The 26,150-nt window shown below is 47.0% G+C and overlaps 1 protein-coding gene and 1 long non-coding RNA gene across 2 annotated transcripts; one reads left to right on the top strand and one right to left on the bottom strand.

The window, feature by feature from the left end:
* Positions 1-5,258: 5,258 nt before the first annotated feature.
* Positions 5,259-25,972, bottom strand: Aloxe3 (arachidonate epidermal lipoxygenase 3). The gene is made up of 15 exons (XM_027946770.2): positions 25,793-25,972; positions 25,011-25,215; positions 23,918-23,999; positions 23,263-23,382; positions 22,865-22,990; positions 19,969-20,072; positions 19,267-19,439; positions 18,352-18,495; positions 18,065-18,268; positions 17,880-17,966; positions 17,136-17,305; positions 16,430-16,551; positions 11,800-11,900; positions 11,082-11,252; positions 5,259-6,130 (listed from the first exon to the last, which is right to left on the bottom strand). The coding sequence occupies exons 1-15, from the start codon at positions 25,937-25,939 to the stop codon at positions 5,951-5,953; spliced, it is 2,136 nt and encodes a 711-aa protein (XP_027802571.1). The 5' UTR covers positions 25,940-25,972; the 3' UTR covers positions 5,259-5,950.
* Positions 18,419-20,697, top strand: LOC114101688 (uncharacterized). Its single transcript, XR_003584385.2, has 3 exons — positions 18,419-18,692; positions 19,285-20,088; positions 20,360-20,697. It is a non-coding gene; the product is annotated as an uncharacterized lncRNA (long non-coding RNA).
* Positions 25,973-26,150: the final 178 nt, after the last annotated feature.

Below are 26,150 nucleotides of genomic sequence, written 5' to 3'. Positions count from 1 at the left end.
GAGTGAGGAGAGAGTCACGTTCCTGTCCCCTTTTTCCGGACCTGCCCTCTTTCCTTCCGCCTCCCATCAGCTCCTGCCAACCAGGAAACACCAGCCCTGGTTTCCTCCCCAGTGGCACCCACCTGTCACCATCAAGGGAAGGTCATGCAGTTCCCAGGCTGAGTTAGGGCTGAAGAGGGTTGGGATTCCAAGATGGAGAGAAGTTTCCTGTAGGTTTGGGGGTTGAAAGAAGAATAGGGATGAGACTGCAATTCAGGTTTCATTTAGGAATAGGGATGTGGTTGGAGTTAAGTATTGAAACAGTCTTCTCAAGACCCCAAAATGCACATGTCATCCCTACCCTGCCCCAAGCCAGATAAAACCTAGCTGTGACTCTTCTTGCCTTTGGGATAATACGATGTGCCTTTCATTCATTTGTCAGCAGATGCTAACTGAGCCCCTACGGTGTACACAGCACGTGCCAGACCCAGAGAATACAACAAAACTAAAACAAGCCCCTGAACTCCTGGAGTTTGTATACTAGTGAGGGAAATAGACAATAGTACTTAATAGTCAAATAAATTAAATAGTATGTTAAATGGTGACAAGGGCCAAAGAGAAAAACAAAGCAGAGAACAATTATGTAAGTACAAGGGTGTAACTCAGTGGTAGGGTGTTTGCCTAGCATGCCAAGGTGCTTGGGTTTGATCCCTAGTGCCACAAAAATATAAAAAAGAAGTGTGTGTGTGTGTGTGTGCGTGTGTGTGTGTGTGTGTGTGTGTGTGTGTCGGGGAGCAATTTTAGATATAGAGTGGCCAGGAAGAGCTCTTTGGGAATGAAATTTTTAAATAAAGACAAAGGAAGTGCTTCCTCCTACATTTGGGGCTTTGCACGTGCTTTTCCCTACTACTTCTTGGACTCAATTAAAGCCTCTTCTTTCTGATCTTAGCTTAATCATTATTTTTCCAAGGAAGGCCAAATTTAACTATTAGTGGCTCTCATAGCTCTATACCCAATATCTTTGATTGATGTCTGTTTTATCTACTAGATGAGACTGTCCAAATCTGATCTGGTTTTTTTGTTTGTTTGTTTGTTTTTTCCCATCTCATGGAATAGTACCTGTACCTTGGAGACTCTTTTTTTTTCATTGTAGATGGATACGATAACTTTATTTTATTTATTTATTTTTTAATGGGGTGCTGAAGATCTAACCCAGTGCCTCACATACACCAGGCAAGCGCTCTACCACTGAGCTACAACTACAGCCCCTTTGGAGATTCTTGAAACATAATTCTTTTTTTTTTTTTTTTTCCTTTTTTCTTTTTTGGTGCTGGGAATTGAACCCAGGGGCACTTTACCACTGAACTACATCCCCAGTCCTTCTTTTCTTCCTAATGTTGAGATACAGTCTCCCTAAGTGGCTGAGGCTGGCCTTGAACTTATGATGCTTTTGACTCAACCTCCCAAATTGCTGAGATTACAAGCATGTGCCACCACATTCAGCTCTTGAAACATGATTCTTAATGGTTGGGGGTGGTGGGGGCGGGGGAGTAGTGATATGAACAAGATCAGGGTTAGGGACTGAATCATGGATGGGTTCAGAATTAGGGTGAAGATTCAGAGACGAGAGCTGGATTGGGCTAAGGGTGATTGTACAGGAAGTGATGTGAGCCAAGGGGATGGAGGAAGGGAAGGGAGAAACATGAAGATGAGGGTTATGCCTAAGTTCTGGCTGGCTGGCAGGCTTTCCCATTCCCCTGGCACAATGCAGTCCTGGGTTGAGGTCAGGAGCTGCCAGGCTGGTCAGGCCTGCCCTCCTAGGCTTTACTCAGTCACCCTGATGACTCCTGGGGGATGCTGGGAAACTGATTATGCAAATTTTCACATCAAGAGACAAATCACATGCAAATTCTCCCTTATCCTGGAGACTGTGCCTCCAGGGGGCTGCTAAAGTATAGTGAAGAGCAGAGTGTTGAAGAAGGAAAATTAGAGCTCAGGGACTTGGGGAACAGTACTGCCGGGCCCCTCTGGGATGCAGGGTCCAGGGGCATTTGGAAGGATAGACCCACCCTTAACCTTTCTACCCATTGGTAAGATGACTCAGCATGGGGGGGTAGGGAGGAAGCAGGTCACATAGGCAGCCCAGAGGACTGGGTAGGAGAGGGCTCTAAGGACACAGAAAAGAGGACCTAGGTGCACAAGAGGATGGGGAAAACCATCTTCCTAAATCATGACCCACTAGCAATAGGTCTTCTCTTAGTCCATCCCTCTCCCTGGGTCTGGTGGGGATATGGGTGGGGCCAGGGCTAGGGCTGAGGATGTGGATAGGATTAAGGATTAGGTATACGGATGTGATTGGGGCACTCCCCAGTTGTGACCCAAACGTGGACACATAACTCTGGGTAAGCACTCGCTGAAGAACTGGTTCTCCTGGAGCAGGGGTGGGACCCAGAGAGTATGAGAGGCCCCTGGTACAGACGCACACTCGCAGGGGTAGTTCATGTCACCCACCCACACTGGAAGCCAAGTCGTCACTGCTGGGACACCCTCTACCTTGCTCAACCCCATGCCCTGGAAGGCAGAGAGCAACTCCTGGGGCCCCACTCCCCTAGAACACAGAGGGGGGGAAAAAAAACCTAAATTAGGTCACTCCCCTGCTTAAAATTCACCAGAGCTTAAAAGAGTGTTGTCATTAAAATTAAATCCAAAGGGGCTGGGGATGTGGCTCAAGCAGTAATGAGCTCCCCTGGCATGCGTGGGGTGCTGGGTTCGATCCTCAGTACCACATACAAATAAAATAAAGGTGTTGTGTCCACCAAAAAACTAAAAATAAATATTTTTAAATTCTCTCTCTTAAAAAAAAAAGAAAGAGAAAGAAATTAAATCCAAAGACTTTTCCATGGACTACGTGACCATGTATGACCAACACATTTTTTTAGCCACCCTCCCTTCCTCTAAGATGTGCCCTTGCTCTCACCCTGACTTGGTATATAACACCATTCCCTGAAGCTTCTTCAAGAATATTTTGTGTTTGGTATCCAGGTCTCAGCTCCAGTGCAGCTTCCTCAGAGAAAGGAATTACTTACCTTAATTACCACACTTAATACTCCCCCCTCAATCACAATAGCACACACCACCTGGTTGTATCTCCCAACCGCTCTAGTCACCCCATGGAAGGATTTCTCTCAATGTGCCTCTTGGTGTGTTCTGTGTCCCTCCACCTGGAAGCTGGTGCAAGCAGGGATCCTGTCTGGGGCTTTTACAGCTGCTTCCCCAAGGTCAAGAACAGAGTTAAGGAGGCAGGAGCCAGGATGCAAGCAGATCCTAGAATGTCAATGCAGGAAGGGACTTTCCAGGTCTTTTTGTCCCGCCCATTTATCTGACATATTTGGGCCATCGACGTGGAGGAACTTGTTCAAGGCCATCGGGGAAAGCGGCTGGCGAGTTTCCCACTGTGCCAATCATCCTTCCAGAGTGATCAAAAAGCATGGAGGGATCCAAAGTGCATGCTGGGAGAAACCCCCTATCTGACAGCGATCCAGCAGCCTGTCATGAGCCCCTTCCCCACATCCCATGTCCAGACATGACCAAAGTCAAGGCAGAAGTCTTGTGTGCAGCTGGGTGTGTCTTCCCAATAAACTTCCCTCCAAGCTGGCTTTCTGGGAAATTAGATTCCAGTGATCCACCCTGGTCCCTCCCTCTCCGGCTTGGGAGCATTTTTTAGGATGAGCATGACTTCCAATGGAACCTTTGTGCAGGATGAGAAGAGTTCATCATTTGGGGAGTCACCCTGGTGGGGCAGTGCTCTAGTCAAGACAGTTTAGGGGGTCCACATTTCCAGCTTTGACCACAGCCCAGATGGCCACAAGGGGGCACCACTGGGTATTTCTTAGTCCTGGTGATGGTGGTTAAATTCTTGGACTGAGATCTGCCGGTGAGATATCCCCCAAACCACTTCTTCATGCACAGAGGCACGGGGATTCTCTTCTCCAAGCATCACAGATGCCAGAAATGAAAATTCAAACTTTAGTATAGGCAAAAACGTCCCCTGACCCTGCACACACACACACACACACTGTCCCAAAGACTGAGGGGGTTTGGTTGTATAGGGAGAAGAGTGTGGGGTTAGAAGGGGATGGGGAAATGATGGACAGTGTGTTTTCCTGAATCTCTGGGACAACAGCTGCTCCAAAATTTCAGCATAGCAGGGGCTCTGGAGTGACAAATGAGTTAAAAAGCAAAGATCCAGAGCTTTTTGTGGAGCTGTGGTCATTAAGAGAACAATTTTGGGTTCCTTAAATGATGGCATCCCAGGCAAAAGCTTTGTCCATGTGAGGCTGAGGATTGGGAATCACCTGTACACCTATTATTTTTGATCCTAAAGCTGATTCCTCTACTGCCAGCACCATAGGGATGGAAGAACCATCACCCTTGTCATTGTTCAAAGACACTGTGACTCTGGCCAGAGAGAGGCCGTGACTTGAGATTGGTCAGGCACAGAGTCTGACTCAGGTGGACTGGGTATGAGGTCTAGGGAAGCAGGAGACAAGAAAGGTGTTGGGCACTTGTGGAGAGATGTGGATGGCTGATTGAGGGTTGTACAAATCTCTGTTTTTAAGAGATGAGTGACTAGAAGGGAGGAAAATCAGACTCTCCAGACCTTGGTCATTTTGGTCAGGAGAGGCTATGTTATGCTGCAATAACAAACAATTCCAAGATTTCAATGGCTTCACCCAACAAACATTTATTTATCATTCAGTTCCATGTCCAGCTCACTCAGCAGGGCCTCTGCTCTAGTCCTTTGGACACATGAACTGCTGCAAGTGCATATCAACATGTGCTTCCAGAATGGAGAGGCAGAGAGAGCTCCGGAGGACCTCTACTCCAACCTGAAGATAACTACACTTCTGCACATAATTCAGCCAAAACTCATCTCGGGACTCCACCCATCCACAAGAGGACCAGGGGTGAGTCTTCCATGTGTCCAGGAATAGAACTGGATTTCAGTGGTAACACCAACAAGTACCACACCCAGAAGCTCGATTTTGAGTCTTTGCAAAATGCCCATTTTTTTTTTTCCTACCAGTATCTTAAGCCCAGATATTGTTCTAAGAAGTGAAGGCAGAAATACAGGGCTCAGTTGGCTGGTTAACTGAGCTGGTGGGTGGGGGCAGTTCTTGTCTCCAAGATAACCCATGGATTTGCAGCTGCTCTACCATCACCTAATACACACACACACACACACACCCCAAAAATGAAATGAGAGCCAAATATGTTAGCTTTTATTGAACTTAATAGGCTCAAAGACAAAAAAGAAAAATGGATTAGATTGAAGTAGGATGAAAGAGAGTGAAACCACATACACACCCAGGGGCCTGTCCCCTAGAACTGCAGTCACTCCAGGTGAGTTGGGCTCCTATTCTTCCTCTCTCCTTAAAGGTACTAGGAGGGGACCACAGGACAGATCCAGGCACACATCCCATCTGTGTCTAGTTTCCAGACTCTTCCAGAGAGGGAAGCTGGGTTGGTTGGTCCTAGCGATGGAGACAAGGGGAATCGAACAGCCACAGTATGAGAAAGAGGATGGGCATAGGGAGGACTGGGAAGGAGAGATTGGGAACCCAAGCTGGGCATCCCAACGGGAGGAGGTAGATTCCCACAAGAAACTGGAACAGGAAGTGCCCAAAGTAGGACAAGGGGCACAAGAGTTCCTTCCTTTTCTAGAAGTCTATTGTGCATTTGGCTTTAGTCAGCGGCTTCCCCCACACACACACACACTGTTATCCCGATCCCTCACAATTCATGGCCCATTCATATGATTCTAGAGCCATCTTGGCTGAAAAGGTCCCCATTTGCAGAAAAGAAGGTTCAGGCTGAGAACAGGGAGAATGGAAGGGTCTGGAAGACCCTGAGAAACTTGACTTCCTCAAGCTTTGATCTTCCTTTCTTCTGGGGTGGTCTGAGGAAGGGGTTAGATGGAGACACTGTTCTCAATGAGAGGAGGGTCCAGGTAAGCATAGGGCAGGGGCAGGCTTTGGTTCCGCTCCCTGATATCTTTTGAGATCTGAGCCAGGCGGTTCTGGAAGGTGGCAATGCTCTGGCGTGGGACCTCCTCAGTGAAGTGTTCATCCGGGTAGGTGCCCAGAGGTCTCTGGGAAAAAATACAGAAGACAGGTCAGAATGATGTTCAGATAGCATGGAGGATAAAGAAGGATCACATGTGGCAACCCTCGCGGTCACAGGCACGACCCCATGATGGCCATTGCGAACAAACCCTTCAAACCACCACCTCAAATCATCACTCCATACAGCCTGACTTCATACAGCCTTCCAACACCCAGAGCCCACAGGGTATAAGAGACAGATTTGGGAGCCAGCCAACTTAAATTCAGTGTTCCCTCTGCTTGACCTTTTGTGTGTGACTTTGATTCTTTGAGACTTAATTCCTGCATCTCAAAGTGGTTGAATTGAACTAGATATTCTTTAAAGTTTCTTTCCAGTGCCCTGAGCTGTTCTTTGAAGTAGAAGAGCACAATCATGTTCATCATGCAACTGAGATAAGCATAGACATACTTCATCAAATAGATCCAAGAATACAGCCCCTGAGAACAACCAGAATCCTGATTGTGAGGCATCCTCACAATGAACTGACATAATGGAAATTTTGCCAACACAATCACCATGACACTGTCACACTTTATGACAAGAAATGTCACCAGGAGGGCTGGGGTGTTAGCTCAGAGGTAGATGCTTGCCCCATGTGAATGAGGTTCTGAATTTGATCCCTAGCCCCCAAAAAGAGCAAAGAAAAAATATATTACAATGAACAATGACCTTTAGTGTCAATGCCACCTGTGTGCAGAACTGTCCCTCCCTCCACATCACTTCATACAAAAAATAGTGCACCAGCATAATGCCCAGGCCCAACCTCCTAACAAGCACACTCATCCCGCCTGATATAACCTTCATACAAACTGGCTGTCAGTACTACTCATGTTTTAAAAATTATTTTTCTTGTTTTTATTGCTCTGATGAAGCTCTTCAGATCATTGTTAAATAATAGCAGTAATAGTGGGCATTATTTTCTCATCCCAGATTCTAATGAGGAGACCTCTATTATTTCATCATAAGTTTTCCCTCCCCGTCTCTCCCTCCCTCCTCCCCTCACTGAGGATCAAATCCAGGGCCTCACACATGCTGGGCAAGTGCTGTATCACTGAGCTACATCCCCAATCCCACCATTTTCTTTTTTTTTTTTTTTTAATATCTTTATTTTATTTTTATGTGGTTCAGGGGATCAAACCTAGTGCCTCACACATGCCAGGCAAGTGCTCTACCTCTGAGCCACAACCCCAGCCCCCACCATTTTCTTAAACATATTTTTATCAAAACTCCTTCAGGGGGAGGTAGAGCATTTGCCTAGCATACCTGAGGCACTGGGTTCAATCCACAGCATCACATAAAAAATTAACAAATAAAATAAAGGTATGATGTCCACCTACAACTAAAAACAATTTTTTTAAAAAACCCTTCAAAAAAAAGTACATGTATAAAGACATGAATTGGCGTGAACATACTTTATATACAAAGATATGAAAAATTGTGCTTTATATGTGAATAAGAATTGTAATGCATTCTGCTGTCACATATTTTAAAAAATAAAATCAATTAAAAAAAAAACCTTCAAGGGGTTTCATTTGACACTGAGTTTTTATTAAAATGTTTTTCGCATTGATCAAATGCTTTTTTCATCATATATTGAAATGATTATATGGTATGCTTCTTTGTTAATGTAACAAATTACATTGCTACATTTCGTAAGGTTGAACCAACCTTTCATTCCTAGAATAAAGGAGACTTTGTCATGGCACATTATTGTTCTACTAGACATTATGCTCTTCACTGGCTGATATGTTTTTCAGATTGTGGTAGCTGAGTGGAAGGAGTTTATAATTTCATTTTCTTAATAACAGCTAACATGTAAAGCACTTTACATGCACCATTACAAGGGTACATCAATCTTAAGACAGGTACTCTTACCATGCCCACTTGACAGATAAGGAAATTGAGGCTTAGGGAAGACAAATTATATATTTGAGGTCACATAGGTGGTAAGAAACAATCTGAGACTGGAGCCCTCTAATGAGACCCTCCTCTCTTCTCAAAGATTGCTGTCTTGGGCTGGGTTGTGGCTCAATGGTAGAGCATTTGCCTCACATGCATGAGGCCCTGGGTTTGATCCTCAGCACCACATAAAAATAAAACAAATACAAATAAAGATATTTTTAAAAAAGATTGCTGTCTTTGGGGGATGGCTTTGTAGCTCAGTGGTAGCACGTATGAGGCACTGGGTTCAATCCTCAGCACCACATTAAAAAATAAATAAATAAAATAAAGGTGTTGTTTCAATGCAGAGCTAAAAAAATATATATTTAAAAAAATATTATTACTTTGCCCATCTTGGAGTCAGAGTTCTATAATTCAGTGAAATTATTCAGGAGGCTTCCACCTTTTTCTATGCTTTCAAGCAGTTTGAATGACTTAGGAAGAACTTGTTCCAAGAGATAAGATCTTTTACAAACTTTTTTTTAATATTTATTTTTTTAGAAGTAGTTGGACACAATACCTTTATTTTGTTTATTTATTTTTATGTGGTGCTGAGGATCGAACCCCAGGGCCTCGTACATGCTAGACAAGAGCTCTACCACTGAGCCACAATCCCAGCCTCTTTTACAAACTTACACTTAAAACTTACACTTATATCTGGTTTTCATCTCTTCCAAAGTTTCAATTGCTTACATTCTCCTAGAAAAATCATTTCTTTCATCTAGATTTCCAAGTTTGCTTGTATAAAACTGTAAGCAAGTATACCAGCCAATGAAGGCCAATAGTGTATATAGTAAAACAATAATGTGCCGTGATGGAGTCTAGTTTATTCTAAGAAGGAAAGGTTGGTTCAACTCTATGAAATGTAGCAATGTAATTTGTAATCAGTACTTTCTTATAGTTTGAAAACCTCTGGCCAGATGTGGTGGCACATGTCTGTAATCCCAAGAGCTCAGGATGGTGAGATAAGAGGATCTCGAGTTCAAAGCCAGCCTCAGCAAAAGTGAGGTGCCAAGCAACTCAGTGAGACTCTGTATATAAATAAAATACAAAATAGGGCTGGGGATGTGGCTCAGTGGTCGAATGCCCCCGAGTTCAATCCCTGGTACCCTAAAAAACAACAATAAGACTCTGCATTCCCTTCCCCATTCCTAATGTTGTGTATTTAAGTTCTATAGCTTCTTTATATTATTGATCTTTTCAAAGAACCAATTTTATGTCTTATTTACCAGACTGATATGTAACTTCTAAAAGTGTATCATAGTCACCAGATGAACTGAACACAAAAATACAACAGGCTGTATTCAAAGTCTGCTTCCTAGTTAAGTGATTTGGAGCAAATTTCTTAATCTCTCTGAACCTCAGTTTTTCCCCCATAAATGAACTACCATCTATTGAACATTTATATGCCAGCACTACACTAAACACTTTAAATATAGCTATGATTTATTTTGTATTTTAAGACAGTGTGTGCAAAGTATCTGATATAATGACTAAATGATGGATCCTCAGTAAGTGACAGCTGCTATTACTGTCCTTATAAGTTTCCAAGTTAAACTTCTCACTGGCTTATGAGGAAGGAACCCTCCACCCTCATCCTCCTGCCTACTCATTCTTCTGGGAACAGAAAAAGGCAAGATTCAGGGACAAGATCCTGCCATTCCTAGGATAGCAGATGGTTGGTTAAAACTTGCTAGGAAGGGCTGGGGTGTAACTCAGTGGTAGAGTGCTTGCCTAGTATGCTTGAGGCCCTGGGTTCCATCCCTGGCACTGAAAAAACAATTGTTCTTAGTTAGGGGTTGTGGCACCTGCCTGCTCTAGCTACTTGGGAAGCTGAGGCAAGAGGGTTCAAGGTCAGCCTTGAACAAAGCAAGATTCTGTCTCCAAAAACAAAACCAAAACTTTCTAGGGAGATAAAATATTTGCAATCTTTCTACCACCGAATGGAGTTAAGCATGAGAAAAAGAAGATGTTCACGTGTCAGAGAAGAACTTGTGAGCAAGACTTGGAAGGCAGAGTCATGACTGATAAAATAAAGTGGGAATAGCAATGACAGCAGTGGGTGATTAAAGGGCTACTCATCTGGCCTCTGATACTTAACTGCCTCCTCTCTGTCTCCTGAGTCTACAATTGTCCCTGTCACCCATTCACATGGCCACAGAAGCACCCATTGCTAAAGCAAATTGAGTCATGTCATATCTGGTTTAAAGCCTTTGAGTGACCCCCTTATTGTCCATTTTCCTCTGAACGAATATTCTGCAAAGACCCACCTTCCTCTCTACCTGCCATCTTGCTGCACTAAACCATAATGATCCTACAAACACATCAGTGGAATCTCCCCTCCACTCCTTGCATGTATCCTTCCCTCTGACTAGAAACCAACCCTGCCCCTCCTTTGTCTATCTGTCCCACAGGTTTCAGCTTCGATGTCACTTCCTCCAAGAAACTTTCTCAGGTTCTCCTAGACCCTGTTAGCTTCCACAGGGCCCTATCTTTACTTTGTCCCTAAACCCTAAAGCTCATGGACAAGGTACCTGTGGTTGCCCACCAGTATCTGGCACACTGCTCAGGAAGTACATGTTAAATGGAGGAGTTAACATGTGTATACTTCCTACAGCCCTTCTTCATTTACCCATGTCTCCTCAACTAGACCACAGGTTTCTAAAAGGCAGGAAAGTCCTCACTCAATTTTAAATGCCTGGCACTCAATGCTGTGCTGACACATGGGAGGTACCCAAACATTTTTGTTTAATATTTGGGAGAATGTATAAGTAACAGATGGGTGAGGGAAAGATTGGATGGATAGATGGATGGATGGATGGATGGATGATAGATGGATGGATTGGTAAACTTCTGAATTAGATGGAAGTTGTAACACAGCCACTAAACTGGTATTTGATTTAATGTGTGTCTTTGGGGGAATCAATCACTGCCCACCTTCTCCACAGCCCAGGCCCTGCAAGACCCACTCCTTATCCACGCTACTATATACACACCTGGTCCTTGGGCTCTTGGCTGACCAACCAGAAGAGGAGAAGGTTATTACAGGTGATGTTCACTTCTGGGAGGGTATCCAGGTAACTTTCCAGGGTGGTGGTCCCTTTGGTCTGAGGTGGGGGCTGCCTCATGGATGAGGGAGCATTGGGCATCCAGGCCCCAAAGTCATGCTGTGGAGACACCCACCCCAGTTGGATCAGCTGGCCAGAAGATGAGGACCAGCTTCCTCTTCATCATTGCCAATCCCACCTCCACCATCCCAGGTCTTGCTGTTGGGAAATTAGGGGATTGTGGAAAATCCCAGGAGTGGGACAGGAGCCCAGCTCACCACTTGTCATTCCCTACCCAATGTTCCAGGACTGGGTGGGGTGAGTCACCAGGGAGGGAGGAGGACCTAGAGAGTAGGTAATCCTAGAAAAGGGCCTTGGGCTGTCATGCCACAGAGCCAACCTGATTCTCCACCTGGTCCAGTCCTGACCAAGATAGGAGCCCACAAACTCTACTCCCAACATAACTCTAACTTGAGTCTCCACTGTAACCCTGGACCTAGCTCCACCCAGCCATCACCCATCACTGGCCCAGTTGCCATTCCAGCCCCAACCCTGATCATAAAATCACCCAAACCTGATCTGCCCATGCTTTCAACCTGAACATTGGCACCAAATCCATTGCCAAGCCTAACACACCTTTTATGAAGCTTGCTCTCTGCAACCTTACCTGCCCACTATTGACAGCAGCGTGCTGGGCGGAACAGTTGAAGATGATTGCAGTAAGGTACTTCACCAACTCTCCTGGTGTGCACAGGCAGCTTGGGAAGCCTGGGTGTGGAGAGGAAAGGAAGAGGGTGGGAATGGGAGGGACTGAATTCCTAGGGGCAGTTGAGGGCAGGAGCCCATTGCAAATGGAGAGTAAGGACTTGGACATGGACCACACCTGTCTTTAGACTAAGATTTTGGATGGGATGAGTTAGGGATGGCCATCACCAAGGTCTGTGGTTTCTGAAGGGGGTCTAGATAGGAGCTGGGTGCTGAGATGGGAAAAGAAGATGTTTGATTGACAGGGTTCATGATGAAGCCAGGTTCAAGCCCAGCACCAAGCTGCCTCTTTCTGACCTCTAAAACTCTGCAGCCCATATTAGCACTTAATGACTTAATTTACTCAATTTACCAAGATCTGTCCAAGCACCCCATAATAGATCATCTTCTGCTTGGTAGCAGAAACAGATGACCACCAAGTGTTATTTAAAAGCACAGAGTGATGAAAGAAGAAAGAAATATCTAAGGCCAGGATTTGACTCTTGAAGGAGAAGACAGCTAGGACGGAAATAGGCACTGGGGCAACAGTGGTTAGGAAAGACCTTCCTGGAGGAAGAGAAGGGGGTCTCCCAAAGTTGAGGGATGACAGAAGCTGGGCACAACAGTGCATGCCTGTAGTCCCAGCTACTCAAGAGGCTGAGGTAGGATTGCTTGAGCCCAGGAATACAAGGTCAGCCAGGGAAGCATAGCAAGACACCATCTCAAAAATGAGTAAATAAATACAATTTGAAAAGAATTGGCAAAGATGAGTAGGTGCAGTCTGCACGCCTGTAATTGCATGACTCAGGAGTCTGAGGCAGGAGGATTGCAAGTTCAAGGCCAGCCTTAGCAACTTAGCAAGGCCCTGAGCAACTTAGTGAGACCCTGTCTCAAAATATAAAATAAAAAGGGCTGGGTTGTAGCTCAGTGGTAAAGTACCTCTGGGTTCAATTCCTAGTACCAAAAAAATTGTGTGGGGGGGGATTAGCAAAGACGGAAGCCCTATCAGAGTTGGAGGGAGAAGAGCTCAGCCCTCTGTCCTCCTCTCTGTACCACACTAACCTCACCCCAGTCTGCGGCTTTGCCCAGCTCCCACTCACTGACAACTCCCAGATTCACATTCCTGGCTCCTGAACTTGACTTAGCAGTGGGCATAAACCTGCAGCTGCTTCCCTAATGTCCCCCCATCTCCATGGCACCTCCAACCTAACCATGCAAAACCAAACGCTTGACTCCCCCAACTCTCCATCCTAGCCCTCCCTCAGTGGTTCCCTTTCGGCACAGGGGGATTTTACAACTGTGGGTTCAACCAAACTTAGACCAAAAATATCTGGGGGGGGAAAAAAAACAACAAACTTTTTTTTTTCTTTTCACTATTCCCTAAGACATAGTATGACAACCGTTTACATAGCATTTACACTACATTAGGTATTAAAAGTAATCCAGAGATGATTTAAAGTATGCATGAGGATGTGTGTAGGTTCTATGCAAATACTATACCATTTCATATGAGGGACTGGAGCATCTGAGGATCTTGTCTCTGTGGAGATTCTGGAACCAATCCCCCTTGGAAGAGACAACTACATTCTTTATCCAGTTGACAAGGTCAAAACATGTGCATTTGCTCCTGTTTTTATCTCATACCATACATATTGGCAAAGATTTTCAGAATCTCATCTCTCTTCAATCTCCACCACTACCCAATCGCCATCATCTCTCTCCTGGATGAATCCCACTAGTTTCACCTTGTCCAGCCAGTTTTTTACATGACAGCCAAAGTGATCATAAATCAGAGATTGGTGGTGTAACTTGGTTGTAGAGCACTTGCATAGCATGCTCAGGGCCCTAGATTCCATCCTCAGTACCACAAAAAAGAAAAAGAAATCATAAATCAGATGATGTTGCCTTTCGCTAGAAACTTTTAACCTCTCACTCACCTTATCATGGCCCTAGTTGATCTGGCTCCCATTCCTTCTCTTTTCCTTCTCAACTTTTCTTCTTCTAACTCCACTCCAGCCACACAGGCGTTCCTGATAGCCCTCAAAAACACCAACAGGCTCTAGCCTCAGGGTATCTGCATTACTATACCTCTATACCTCTGCCTGCAAACTTTTTTTTTTTTTTTTGCTACCAGGGATTGAATCCAGGGGGTGCTTAACCACTGAGCCACATTCCCAGTCCTTTTTATTTTTTATTTTGAAACAGGGTCTCACTAAGTTGCTTAGGGCCTTGCTAAGTTGCTCAGGCTGGCCCCCAAATTGCAATCCTCCTGCCTCGGCCTCCTGAGCCACTGGAGTTATAGGTGTGCACCACCGTGCCCACTTGGACTAGTTTTTAAACAGGAAAAACAAAAATCAAACAAAGGGTAGGGTGGAGAAGCAGATCAGGATGACTCCTATCAACATTAGGTTGGCAGAACACCAGGAAAGGTCACCTTTTAAAAAATCCAAGTAACATGTGGCTGTCACCACCTTAACCTAGAAATCACTGTTGGCATCACTACCACTGAGACAATCTGACATCAAACACCTCCCAGGATGATGCAATGCAGAGGACACAGCATCACCTGAGAAATATTCTTGCCAAAAAATGTACAACCTTTATGTATTTCTTCCAGTTTACAAAAAAACACAGGAGACAAAGGAACAAGATAAGTGACATCAAGAGAAAACCATGAGAGAAATTTGGAAGGTGAGACATTGTGCAGAACAACTAGTCTGGGCTCTTCCCTGAGGCCATGTCATATGATTTTAAAAAGCAGAGGGGTGGGCTGGGGATGTGGCTCAAGTGGTAACGCGCTTGCCTGGCATGTGCAGGGCACTGGGTTTGATCCTCAGCACCACATAAAATAAAAATAAAGATTTTTATCCACTGAAAAATAAATATTAAAAAAATTCTCTCTCTTAAAAAAAAAAAAAAAAGCAGAGGGGGAAGCGGTTCCCTTCTGAGTTAAAAACAACTTTAGAGGCAAAACTAACAAAATGTGTACCATGTGATCCTCGATTGATTCCTGAATCAATGGAATCAACTGGGGGAAAACTGGACAGGCAGAGAAACTTGAATGTGGACTAGATGTGGGGCAATGTTGTAAGTTATTGTCAGTTTTATAAGTGTAGGACTGGGGGGTGTAGCTCAGTGCTTACCTAGGTGCTTACTATGCATGAGGCCCTGCGTTCAATCTCCAGGAGGGCAAAAAAGAGAAATTAAGACAGTCTTGTGGTTTTGTAGAAAAATGTTATATTTTAAGAGACATATTAACTAGGGTGAAATAGGATGACTATAATTTTCTTGCAAAAGTTCCATCAATAAACAAAAGCAACAGATTAATAAGAAATAGTGTTGTTGAATCTGGCAAATGGGCAAATGGATGCTGATTATACTATACATTGCTATATGTTTGAAAAAAATTTTGTTGTTATTGTTAAAAAAAAAAAGCAGGGGCTGGGGATGTAGCTCAGTGTTAGAGCACTTGCCTAGCAGGTGTGAGACCCTGAGTTCAATCTCCAGTACCACAAAGAAAAAAAGAAGCTCCAAGCCTCATCCCATCCCAGATAGAACTGCAACAGCTATTCTCTCCATATGAAGGTGATCTGAGACCACCTCTCCTCCCTGGGTCTCCAAAGACAGGAACTCCACTGTGTGGCCACCAGAAGCAGTAAGCCAGCTGAAAGCTACAACCCTGCTGAGAGAAGTCTCAGGCTGGGCTGAGAAAACTGAAGGATGGACATTGGAACCATTTTAACCCAAGCAAGGTAAGAAGTTCCTCTATAAAGGGTGACAGTGGGATGCCAAAAAGAAAAGTCCTTCAGAGAGGGGGAATATAGGATTTCTGAAAATCAGTCACAGAGGAGAAATAGGAGAAGAGCTCATTCCATCGCAGAGGGGTAGAAAGAGAAGTCAGAGAGCCAGGGCAAGCCAAATTCTGGGATGGGGAGACTGCTGGATTTCAGAAAGAAGTAGGAGTGTCAGGAGGCCATAACCTCCCTGGAGCTAATGGAAGATTAAAGAAATTAGGGTTGTGTGGGGGCATCTGCTTGGCATTGAGTTTAAGGAAAGGAGGTTGAGAGGCACCACTGGTGTTGGTGGTTGAGTCCTTTCAGGCAGTGCCAGAAGACAGGGGACAGCTAAGGTTAGGTGACAAATGTCAGTCAGGAGTCAGGCAACAACAAGACCAACCCACACCATGAAGAAGTTTGTGGCCACAGGAAATGAAGAGACATTGGTGGTTGGCAGGAACACCTGTCAGGACAGGCATGAGAAGACATGAGAGAAGGTTCGAGAATCCTTTTAAGTCAGAGATGGCTCCTACCACTGCATGCTGCACATTGACAACGTTCAGAGTTCAGTAAGTGAAAGTGAATGGATGAGTTTGTATAAAGGTGGAAGGATCAGAATTCTGCCTCTGTAAGCTTCTCTGAACCTATTTTCTCATCTGCTAAGTGAGACAGTAATAAATAAGAATTTGTTAATGGAAGCCGGGAAGCCAGAGGGAGAACTGGATCATCAAGAACCTGTAGGGGTTTGGGGTGGGGATGGGAACCGACAAGGAATACCTGAGCTCTCCCGGTTCAGGAACGCCTGAGCAAAAATCTCACCGACCCAGGCCTGCAGCTCGGAGTCCTGCTGCACCGACGCATCACTGGGATAATAATAGCCCACGATTTCTGAGACAAAGCTGCAGGAAAGAGATGCTGATGCCCCTGAAGTGACCTTGAGCCCAAGCCTAGCCAGAACACCAAGGTCCACTGCTGCTTAGGTTGGGGAGAGGCAGGCTGTCAGAGTCCATTGAGAGTCCCCCAGTGTTTGGGGGAGCTCAGTGGGGACCTGAGGGCCCAAGTACTCCCTGAAGTATCATTCCTGTCCTGAGTCACAGAAACTTTGGTCCTCCTTTCTGCACAGGGTCCTGGGGGAGAATGCACCAACAGCCTCAGGTTGCATCCTCCTCCTCATTCACCATTCGGGAGGGAGCCTGCCTGTTGGGAGGTCACAGCTCTCCTGAGCTGTTGGACAAAGTCTTGACCTCTGACTCCTCTGGACACCCCCTTTCCTTTCCCTTCATCCACTGCATTCACTACACTCAATACCTTTCTAGCGGCCATTTCACAAGGCACCCCAATTCCAATTCTTCCCTAGTCTGGAGTCTGAAAATATCTGGAATCCCCAGCCCCAAGGGTCTCAACTGGAAGGAATACACAGGGGCCCCACACTGCCCAGACACGAGGAGCTAAGTCTGGAGGGGCTGATGGGTTGGGACCGCACCTCTCAATGGCTGCCCAGATCTTCAGGCCATCATCTCGGTAATAGTAATTGGGGATGGTCAGGACGCCACGGGCCCGCAGACTATCAGGAAGGCAGAAATTGGTGTAAGTGAAATGGGCCAGACCCGTGCTCATGAGGTAGAGGAGACCGCGCCTCCCGATGGACGTGACCTGCAGACACAGAACAATTTGGCTCTCAGGCTTGCCCAAACCCCACCCCAGGGCCTGGATAAGAGATGGGGCTAGCGACTTGACCCAGGGAGGGGCTTCTGAGGTTAGCCAAACCCTCCACGACCATAGATCAGGCATCCAGATGGGCCTCCCTGACACAAGCTGCCCAGGTTGCAGCCCCGCTACGTACAGAGGGAAGATCCTGAGATATTTGATAACTAAAAATATGACCTAATAGCCAGGGAGGTAGGAGCTTGACTGGGTGAGGTCAGATGAGGGTAGTGCTGGAGCTGGAGGTCTATTGCCTAGAGAACCGTGGCTTGGGGTGGGGGTGGAGTCTTAGTGGGGACCCCCCAGATCTCCACTGCTGTTTATTCCACTTTGAGATTTCGTGGGAGAATTGGCAAATGCGGACGGTTTATAAATCCGGCAAGTTGGAGACTGGCGCAGAGGGGCGGGGCTTGTGGAAAGCAGCCAGCCGGGTTGCGGAATGGTTCGGGGCTGAACAAAGCTTGTGGGCGGGACAAAGCATACTCAAGGGTGGGGCCTCAGAGCTGCGGCAGGGAGGCTGCACCTTGTCCACCAGGCCTTCAGGGTTGAGCAGTGTGGCCCTTGCGATGGTGTTCACTTGCAGGGTGTAGCGAGTGTGGGGAAGCAGGAGCTGCGAGTGGAAAGAGGTCACGTGAGCCAAAGATGGGGGGGGGGGGGAATGCCGCCCGGGCCCCACCCCCTTCGGCCCTACCCCGCTTTGCTACGGACCTTGTAGACAGGATGGCAGAGTGGCAGCTGACGTAGCGTAGCCATGGAGAAGGCCTCACACAACAAATGCGTGCACAAAAAGTGCGTGTTGTTTTCGTGCACCAAGAACTCAGAGTTGCGTACCCACGTCTTGGCCAGCAGCCAGTCCCAGTCGGAGTCAGTGGGCAGAAAGATGGGGCTATTGGGCCCCGGGGTCTGGCTGAGCTGCACTCAAGAGTAAGGAGGAGGCGAGACTCGAGACTGTCCTCAGGGGGCCCCAACCTCCGAAGCCCCATCCTCAGGCTCACCTGGATGGCCAAGGGCAGCAGCGCCCCCTGGGGGTTGAGCCACAACAGACAGAGCGGGGCTGCCACATACTGCTGGCGGCCATTTAGACAATGGACTGGGGCCTCCTCCAGGATCCAGTAGTCCGCTAGGAAGATGTTCCCCCTCTGGAGAAGGCGCACGGAGGTTTAGCATACCCTCCCCACCAGTGCTCACCTTCCCTCTCCGTTCTCTGCCTACCTCAAGGAGGAGCTGTTGTCCCCATTTCCAGCCTCAGCAATTCTTGGTGCCTGCACTTATGGCCAAGTGGGTAGCCATAAACTGGGTACCGCACCCTTCCCAGAATGTCCGGAATGAGGTCGAGGTGAGTCTGTCTTTGAGCAATCTCTCACCTGGCCTCTCGACTTGGACAAGCCAACATCCTCTCCTCCTCCCCACCATACCTGGTCCTTCTACTCTCTCAACTCAGATGTAATTCCCTTCTGAGGTCTGACCTCTGTATATCCAACAACAGCAAATCAACACTCAAAAAAAAAAAAAAATTAACCAACGACATCTCTAACCTTCTGGACAATTCCTGAGGGCTTGGCTGCCCTAGAGAGACTGAATCATTGTTACTCCTACATTCTTGAAGCTCCTAGTCCTTCATTATTATTTCAACTACCTCTGTTAGCCCTGCTATTGACCTGTCCTAAAGCAGCTTTCTCTCAGCACCAGAGATCTTGGAGTTCCCCGACAGTCCTCAAACCATCCCAAGCCCATCTGGCTCTTGTCCATATCTGCTCTGCTTGAACAAGCTGCAGGGCCCAGGGCTGTGCAGAAGCTGAGGCTCACAGGCCTAGGCCATTCCAACCTTACCCTCCACACACACCCTTTGTCCATCATGGCAACCCACCCATGTCCCACTTATTAGGCCCACTGCTAAGTTCCTCACCAACCTCTAACTCTGTTTGCAGGCAGGTGCCTGGTCCCAGCAAGGGGGCCACCATGTCATTGGTGACTGGCAGCTTGCTGGGCAAGCTGGAAAGGCAATGGAGCATGACAGGATTGACGCCATTCAGGTACTGGTACCCGAAGAAGTTGTCCTCACACCAGTGCTCTGTGACATACTCTAGGGGAGCAAGAGAAGGGACCAGTAGGTCTCAAAACTACTTCCCTAGGTCCTGGTCCTGCCCAGCCCTTGTTCATTCTTAGGTTTGTCTTCCAGCGACTCTATGAGGTAGGTACAATTACATCTTCAATTGAATGCTAGATACAGAGGGTCAGAGGGATGGAGTGACTTGTCCACTTGAATGGTAGAGCAGGGATTTGAACCTAAGACTTTCTGAACCCAAAGCTCAGAACACCTGGTAGCAGGAGTAAGGAGGTGAACTGTGTGCCCCTGATCAAGATCAGAACTCCTAAATGACCATGAACCTATTTGGGGAAGACAGTGTCCCTCTATTCTCACTTCCCTATTCTTATGTCCTCCTCAGAGGAGAATCTGGAGGATATCATCAGTGGAACCAGGAGTTTCTCCCACTTGAATCCAGCAGTCTCCCTGGGAGAACTGGGAGAGGACTGTGTCCCAGGAAGGGGAGGAAGAGGTCTGAATGGGAGGTAAATTGAAGGGTGGGCATCCCCTGCCTAGCTCTGCACACCTGAGGTGAAGGTCTTGTGGCACCAGAAGATTTTGTGGATGTCATCCAGCTTTTTCCAGGAGCCCTTGCGGTCCAGCAGCCCTCGTATCTTCATGCCCAAGGACCTTAAGGATGGGGAAGGTGAGAGTGAGGCCTGGGGTCTGTTGGGGGCCACCGTGTTCCTGCCTGGAGAGAACTGACAGAGTCATTTCCCAGAGTCGAACGTGCTTAATAATCTGCTTGGGAGAAAAAGTCTAGGTGTCAGTGAGGCTCTGTAGCCTGGCGGGTACCTGGTTCAAAAGCAAACATCCCTGGCAGGGATGCAAAAGTGTTGCCCTCGCCCCAGATACAGAAAAGTCATGATCACTGGTACTTTGACCTGCTTTTCTTTTAACCTTCCTTCTTGTCCCAGATCCTCACTGGCTCCCCTCTGCCTAAAGAACAAAGCTCCAAGTGCCAAGCCTGAGTAGTCCATGAAGCTTCCCATCAGTCAGTTTCAATCAACCTTTCCAGCTTTTTCTGTGCACTAGACAAGGCCAACCAAGGCCTTGAGCTCCTGAGCTTAAGTGATCTTCTGGCCTCAGCTTCATATGAGTATCTGGGACTATAGGCATGGATTACCACACCTGGCTCAAAGATGAACATTCTACAATGGACTAGTAAAAGTGGAATTGGCAAGCTGAGAGGACTTTGTGTAAATGTGTATACTGTTTAAATTTTTTTATAGTGAACATTATTTTACAATCAGAGGGGGGAAAATGCTTGAGATTAAATTCCCCTGCCTCTGAACTTCATTCAAGCTGGGCCTCTCCTAAAAAGCCATTTCCTACATCTCTACCTACTATGAGATCTATCTGTTCTGCTAGGTGCATCTCTGATGTGAAGTCCTTATGAAGTCTTGCCTGACTCAGCTTCCCCAAAATATGCCTTGGGTCTTGCACGAAACACCCACTATCGCCTGCATTCATTATCAACATAGTGTGTGTCAGGGGGGTGGGGTATATATTTCACCCCCATTAGACTGTGAGCTTTTTAGGGCAAGACTCAGTCTGTATGCCCCAAGATACCCAGCTTCTAATAAGCACTCATCAAGTGGACTGAACCAAAAGAAAGGGAATGGAGCATGGAACTGGTCGGCTTGTGGCAGTCAATAAGTTAGCCCACATAAGGACATTGATGTGCCCGAAAGAATATGAGCAACTGGGGAAGGCAGAGGGGAAGGAGGGATTCATGACCACCTGGACTCACTAAGCACTTGCTCATTCATCCCACAAATATTTGCTCAATGCCTGCCAATCAAAACCCAGAAGATGAAAAAAGCTGGCAGGAAGGTAATCATGAAAGCAGAGGCTAAGGAGGCAAATAAAGGGGAGGGAGGGAGGAAGGGAGGGAGAGAGAGAGAGAGAGAGAGAGAGAGAGAGAGAGAGAGAGAGATATCTTTCCTTTCTTAGGGCCTGCCACAAATTTCTTTCACAACACCCTGAAGTCACCCCATGCTCAATTCCTGTAAACTCCTGGATGGAGCAAAACATCAGCTCCCTTGTCCCTCTGACCCTTCTCTGAGCCCCAGAATGGTGATTCCAGTGGATTCCTGGACCCTTTTCTGCCTAAACCTGCATATCTGAGAACCAACGAAAGGACTCTTTCTGCCTTCTCAGATGTTCCTCTGGTCCCTAGTCCTAACTGGGACTCTCAAGGTGTTCTTGTCCTGAAGGCCAAGCCAGGACACACTGCCTACACACTTCAAGCATTGCACACACTCCAGAGTGTCCACTCCCCCGCCTCTGCACTCCCTTCTGTCTATTGCTTTTGTAAAGAATCATCCTGGATACAGAGGTTCAAGAGATGGAGGCCCAGCTCCTTATCCTGGCCTTCTCTGGAAGGCCACATACAGCCCCTGCACAGGTGACCAACTAAGTCTCCTGTTCCTGCCAAAGCTGTTGGCTTACTGTCCCCAAACTAGGTTTGACAGGACCCACCTATTCTCCCCCATCTCTCTCCCCAGCCTGCTTCAACCCCACCTCTTTTCCCAAAAGGAACTGCCCGGACTCAGCTGACCCCTCTCCTCTCCAGGAACCCAGAGGGTTAACTGGATTCCAGCCATATCACACTTAGAGTTCCAGCTATTGACTTAAACTGCTGACTCCTTTGATGGCTAATTAACTGCATGAATGCCTCCTTAGTGACCCTGTGAATTCCTCCCTCCAAAGGCTGTCTCTGAATACTACTACTAAGGAAAATCTATTGAGAGATTATTATATGCTGGATGTCTTACTTAAGGCTTCTCAAAATCTATGAGGTAGGGATAATTTTTTCTCCCCTGTGGTCCTGGGTATGGAAGCCAGGGCCTTGCACATTCTAGGCAAGCGTTCTACTGCCTGAGCTCTGTCCTCAGCCCCTTTTCACTTCATTTTGAGACACAATCTCAGTAAGTCACCCAGGCAGCCTTGAAAAAATGATCCTCCAGCTTCAGCATCCCAAGTAGCTGAGATTACAGGTGTGTGTCACCACACCCAGCATTATTGTCATTTTACAAGTGAGGAGATTCTTTAGAGTCTAAAGTAGAAATCAAGGACACATAACTAGAAAGTGTTGGTTTTGGGATTTGAGCTGGAGGTGGTCTGGCTCCACCTACTTAGAGCTTAAGGACTAGGCTTCTATCCTGCTCAATGGTCTCACCAGTATCCCTCAGTCCACAGTCAGAGTAGGTGCTCTGAGAGGGGCAGAGGTGGCAGAGAGTGGGGAGACTGAGAGATAAGGAAAAGGGAGGTGGGGAACAGGTAGAGGGAGCCTGGGATCAGTGGGAGATGAAAATGGAGGGCAGGGAGAGGTACTGGGTCAAAGATGTGAGATGTGCATCAAAGAGGTGGGGCAGAAGGGACAGCAAGCAGGAGTGCAGAGAGGGCAGTGGCCTCACGCAGGAATGATATTGAAGATCAGCGAGGTGGTCTTGGTGGCTGAGTATCGAATATTGGGGTCCATGTGCAGCAGGGATGGGATGTCAATTTTCATGGGGAAGCCAGGCAGGTAACGATTCCCAGGGCTGTGAAGAGATGGTGGGAGGAGGAAGGACAGAAACTAATCAGTAGAACATGTAACCCATTCCCCTTAATTACCTCACTCAGTCCTAACCTCACATCTCCCCTCACTCCTGGCTCCCCCCTTGCCCTCTCTACTAGACCCCTCGGGCCCATCCCTGGTCCCCCTCTGCTCCTGATAAACTGTATTTGTTATAGACTCCTCCTTCTAGGCCACTCGGCCCCCATACTCCCAACTTTACACCCCTCCACCTCCTTCCCAAGCCCTGGCCCTCACCTGTCTTCCTGCTCTACATAAGGTGTCGTTTTGGTTAAGGCAAACTTCTTGTCTGACTCCATCTCCTCAAAGCTGCTGACATCCACCATTCGAGGAAAGCCAGGGGCATAGATCTTCCAGCTGCCCAGAGAAAGCCCAGAAGTGGCAGATCAAACTTGGGATAAACAGAAGCTTTAGCTTTTAAAATATGACTTCAGATTAAAACTCCAGAAACCACTCACTTTGGGGGCAAGCAACAGAGAATTGGAAATTTCTCAATGAAGGCACTGGGCTTCAGATCTGGATAGGATTTTTTTTTTTTTTTCCAATGCTAGGGATTGAACCCAGGGCCTCAAGCATGCTCAACACATGCTCTACCACTAGGCTACATTCCAAATCCTTTTTATTTTATTTTATTTTTTTTTTTTTATTTTGAGACAGTGTTTCCCTAAATTGCTCAGGCTGGCCTCAAATTTGCAATCCTCCTGCCTCCGCTTCTGTAATTGCTGGGATTATAAACCAGTGCCACCATGCCTGGCTTGGGGTTAGATTTAAATGAGGTTCTGATCAGAATTGGGCCCCTGAGGTTAAAACCCATGTCAGAGTTAGGAATGATCTGATTAAAGCTGAAGTCAGAATACAGATGGGAAAAAAAGTCAAATTAGCCCACCCTCACCGGTAGCATTCTTGTCGGGCTTGGAGCTCCTGTTTCCTGTGATCCAGAAGAAGGGGAAGGGAGTCTTGACAAATAGTTTTTGCTGCAGGGAATGAAAATTATTCTTCATATAAGTCTCTTTTCAAATAACACCTCCTCCTACAAACATAGCCTGCACCTCCTAACACCTGAGCCCAACCTCATAGCCATCTTCATGTGCATTATGTGGGGAATGCTCCCATGTTCTTTATGCACTCATCAGGGATTTGAGTCAACTACATCCCCAAATTATAACACTTTTCTAACTTTTTCCTTTAAAAAAAAATCATCTCTAGACTGTAGTCTCTTTGGAGGCAGGTCACATTCTATTCATTTTTTTGTATTCACAGCATCTGGCATGGCCCCAGTCACCATGCATATAACAGGCACTTGGGAAACAACTAATAAACAAATATATTTGTGGATTAATGGATGCACTGTGCGGAAGGATGGCATTTCATAGTGAAGCCTATGAGGCCATGTTCATTCAACTACCCTTGACCTGGAATATCATCACTCATCCCTGACACTCATCTCAACAAACAGAGCAGCCTGCTGTTTCCTCTGTGGAGATGCCAGCTCTGGAGTCAGGAGGGACTCAAGCCCAATATCCTTGAATGGACCCCACAAATTCAACAAGGGATTCAAACCCACCTCTCAGGGATTTCATTCATTCACTCTAGAAAAGCTAAAAATGGGGGACTGAGACTCTCCAGCTACAGTCTATACATTCAGGGCTTCTCCACCTATTGAAATCTAATTAGCTTGCTGGTTCCTTCTGGGTTCCAGATGAATTATTTAAGAGTGCAGATGGAGGCTGTGGAACACAAATTGCTTAGCTGTGTGTGTGTGTTTGTGTAAGAGTGTATGTCTGTGTGTGCCTGCAGAGGAGTAAATATTGCCCAGAAAGACTTTGCATTTCAGGGTATTAATAGCACATTTTTCAGAAAACATCTTCGTGGAAGTGCAGTTCCTAATCCCATCCCTATGTCATACATCCTGCACACAGGGAGCCACCACCCTTAATCCCAAAGATGCCTTCTGGAGTACAGAACAGCCCTACCCGCTGGCTCACCTGTTCCTGGCCGCAGCTCCATGGTGCAGTAGCCCTCAATCCACTGATAACAGGGGAAGTGGATAATGGTACCATCTGGGGCAGTGACACAGATGCGGCTGCAGTACCAGGAGTCCTTGCGGAAGAAAGCGTAGCGCTCCTTGTGAAGGCGCAGCAGCAAGATCTCGCCCAACTCTGCTGGGCAGCGCACCTTGTACTTCTGTACCTGGAGTGACCAAGGGAGCAAGCTGGTGAAAGGCAGGTAACTGGCAAGGCCAACCTTGCACTCTACAAGGTGCATCCACATCTCGGCTTATGCCAATTTATAAACCTGAGCTGCTGCTGACCCACGCAGTTCCTTTGGAATGAGAAAAATGCAGCCCCTCATCCAGGTAGAAGCAGGGGATGTGTGAGCAGAGTTGGCACTGGATTTCCCTAGCCACCTTGGTTGGTAGGACACACTAACGTAGGCCACTAGCAAATAACCTTGAGACTGATGACGGCAGGCGATCTGCTCTAGAGAAGGGAAAACTGGCTCAGAGAGGGAAAGAGACTTGCCCAGAGACCACTGTCCATTATGGAAGGAGCCAGGAAGCCTCTGCCTGTACTCTTTCCTCTGTACCGTAGTGCCTGGGTAAGGTTTATCATCCCAGAAAAGAGGTCAAGCATCCCAGAAAAGAGGCGAGCATCCCGAGTTCAGCAAAAACAGGAGAGTCCAGCAGGGATAATCATCCCCTCCCCTCCTTCAGGGTGCCTGCGGGCCCTTCCCCTCAGAGGTTTTTCTCTTCCTCCTTTGTACTTACTGATCCAGAGGCGAAGTCCCTGCCCACTCGATCCAGCCTCTGCTTCGGACTCTCACCACACGTGCCCACCAATGTGGCAGAGATGTTATCCAGTGTGCCCGCCTTCAGGTAGGGACCAGTGGTCACACACAGGCGGTACACTGCCATGGTGGGAGGAAAGGAAGAATGCCCCAGGCAACGCTGGCCACAGCAGCAAATGGCCTGGAGGAGGTGATCGACAGTCGCCGCAGGGTGGGATGTTGAGGGCTAGGGGCTAGGGAAGGGTAGGCCTGAGGAAGGTCCCAGCTCTCTCTGGGATGCACCTGCTTTCCTCTCTCACCGAAGATTCTGGCTGATGGATTGGACTTCCTTTCCCCGC

This window comes from Marmota flaviventris, chromosome 17 (genome assembly GCF_047511675.1).
Source record: "Marmota flaviventris isolate mMarFla1 chromosome 17, mMarFla1.hap1, whole genome shotgun sequence".
NCBI lineage: Eukaryota > Metazoa > Chordata > Mammalia > Rodentia > Sciuridae > Marmota > Marmota flaviventris.
Note: the sequence above shows the minus strand (reverse complement) of the source record. Positions and strands in the feature narration are given on the sequence as shown.

Coding starts and splice junctions, on each gene's coding strand:
- Aloxe3 (XM_027946770.2), bottom strand. CDS start 25,939: ATGGCAGTGTACCGCCTGTGTGTGACCACTGGTCCCTACCTGAAGGCG. Junction 19,440..19,968: donor CCACAAGACCTTCACCTCAG/GTGTGCAGAGCT, acceptor TTGCTCCCCTAG/AGTATGTCACAGAGCACTGG. Junction 11,253..11,799: donor CTGCTGTCAATAGTGGGCAG/GTAAGGTTGCAG, acceptor GTGTCTCCACAG/CATGACTTTGGGGCCTGGAT.